Source organism: Elephantulus edwardii, unplaced genomic scaffold (genome assembly GCF_000299155.1).
Source record: "Elephantulus edwardii isolate Elephantulus edwardi_28Jun2011 unplaced genomic scaffold, EleEdw1.0 scaffold00061, whole genome shotgun sequence".
NCBI classification, from domain to species: domain Eukaryota; kingdom Metazoa; phylum Chordata; class Mammalia; order Macroscelidea; family Macroscelididae; genus Elephantulus; species Elephantulus edwardii.
This window is the reverse complement of record NW_006399811.1, coordinates 1,585,099-1,586,967: the sequence shown is the minus strand read 5'-3', so window position 1 is coordinate 1,586,967 and position 1,869 is coordinate 1,585,099. Positions and strand designations below refer to the sequence as shown.

At 42.2% G+C, this 1,869-nt stretch overlaps 1 protein-coding gene across 1 annotated transcript in view; it reads right to left on the bottom strand.

Annotated features, from left to right (window-relative positions):
• The window catches only part of TNN (tenascin N), a 99,261-nt gene that overhangs the window by 45,205 nt on the left and 52,187 nt on the right, over positions 1-1,869 (bottom strand). Inside the window, exon 10 of the mRNA XM_006887709.1 lies at positions 1,276-1,539. Within this exon, the coding sequence (XP_006887771.1) occupies positions 1,276-1,539 (264 nt within the window). The remainder of the gene's footprint in view (positions 1-1,275; positions 1,540-1,869) is intronic.

The window sequence follows — 1,869 nt, the reverse complement described above, 5'->3', positions numbered from 1 at the left end:
CTGTCATTGTACCAGTACCATGCTGTCTTGACTACCACGGCAGTGTAGTAGGATTTTAAGTCAGGGAGTGTATCCAAACTTTTACAATAGCTGTTTTCACTAGCCTTTTCCACATCTATCTTTGTCATCTCTTTATGTTCTTTGCTGTGACTTGATTAATCTTTTTAAAATAAAATGGGATCCTATCAACATTATAACAAATATATACCTTTTTTTTTCCCAGTGGGCTTATAGTGAAACCAAATCTCACGAACTTTGTGTTTGTCTGTTTGTTTAAAAAAGTATAGTAAGGTCTGATCAGGGGTATATGAAAATAACTGATTTGTGCAATGTTCTAGTCTTGATAGGTGAGAGAGAGAGAGAGACTGATAGACATCGTAGTTGTTCACAAATGTTTGTGGATCAAAGTGACTCATACCTACTTTTGACCATCTTTCAGACATTGCCAATCATCTGAAACTGGCATGAAATTCTCCCTCTGGCACTCAAGGCCTTTTCTCTCCTGCTTAGCCTCTCTGGATACATCTACTGCACTAATTTTTAGTTTTACACTAGAGAGCACATGTTTAATCAAACAATATCAAATAGTTTTAAGAACTCTGGTGGCCTTCTGGATAAAAAGCTGTGCCGCCAACCCCAAAGCATGCAGTTCGAATCCACCAGCTGCTCTGAGAGAAGAAGCTGGACAGTCTACTTCCCTGCGATTTGCTTCTGAAAACCCTCTGGAGGGCCAGCTGTGAGTTGGCTCTGACTCAGCGGTACTTACCAACAACAGTGGTAACATACAAAATAGCTGACTAAATCTTTAATGTGGCACTCCAGCAATTCTTCCCTGATGACATAGTGTGTTGTGCTGTTAACCAAAAAGTTGTCAATTGGAATCTACCTGCTGCTCTGTGTAAGGAAGATTATTAGGTGCCTCCCATTCAGATATATAGCCTCGGAAACCCAGTGAGAGACCACTATCAATCAGTACCCATTTTATCTATAGTTGTAATTTTGGTTTGGATATTGATTTAACCTTATTTCATTTCCTTTTCTATAAATAAGAGGCACTAGCGGTTAAAAAAAGGGCTTTGGGTAAAACTGTTAAAGTATTTATGGGATTTATGAATTGTTCTTCTCGAAGGTTTATAAAGTTAAGTGCAATGAACTATCCAATAATAGGTCAAACCTCTGAGTGACAAAATTTAACAGCAACAGTGTCATAATTCAGGAGCAACCTAATTATCTGTATTGATTATCTCAGTTAATTTTCCTTTTCTCTCCTATTACCTGTTGGGGCCTTGGTGTCAGCTTTCCTGCTCTCCCGGCTCCCCTTCTGCGCCCACACATGCACCGTGTACTCCACGCCCGGCCTCAGGCCCGTCAGCTCCGTGCTGCTCCGATCCTTCCCCACTGGGACCTCCTTGGTCTCTCCATCGGCTGAGGTGTAGCGCACCATGTACCGGTCAATGACGGCCTGCACGGGGTCCCAGGACACGGTGGCCGTGTTCTCTGTAACCCGGTCTGCCACCAGGTTTTTGGGGCTATCAATATCTAAAAAGAAAAATGCCAGTCAATAGCCATTATTCACAGACGCCAGTGTGTTCAGACTGGTGGCCATTTCCTTATGGTTTTATTCTTATGATTTTTTTGCTTTGCTGTTTCCCACCTCCTACGGTTTTGTTTGCTTTTAACTTAGATGTATTACTTACCTAGCAGGTAGATACTAACTCCTTAAGGCACCTTAGTCTACTCCTAGCAGAGCAGAATTGTTGTTGTTGTTATGTGCCGTCAAGTCGCTTGTGACTCATAGCGACCTTATGTACAACAGCCCTAAACTCTGCTCTGTCCTGTGCCAATCGCACTGTCTCTGACACTCCCAAC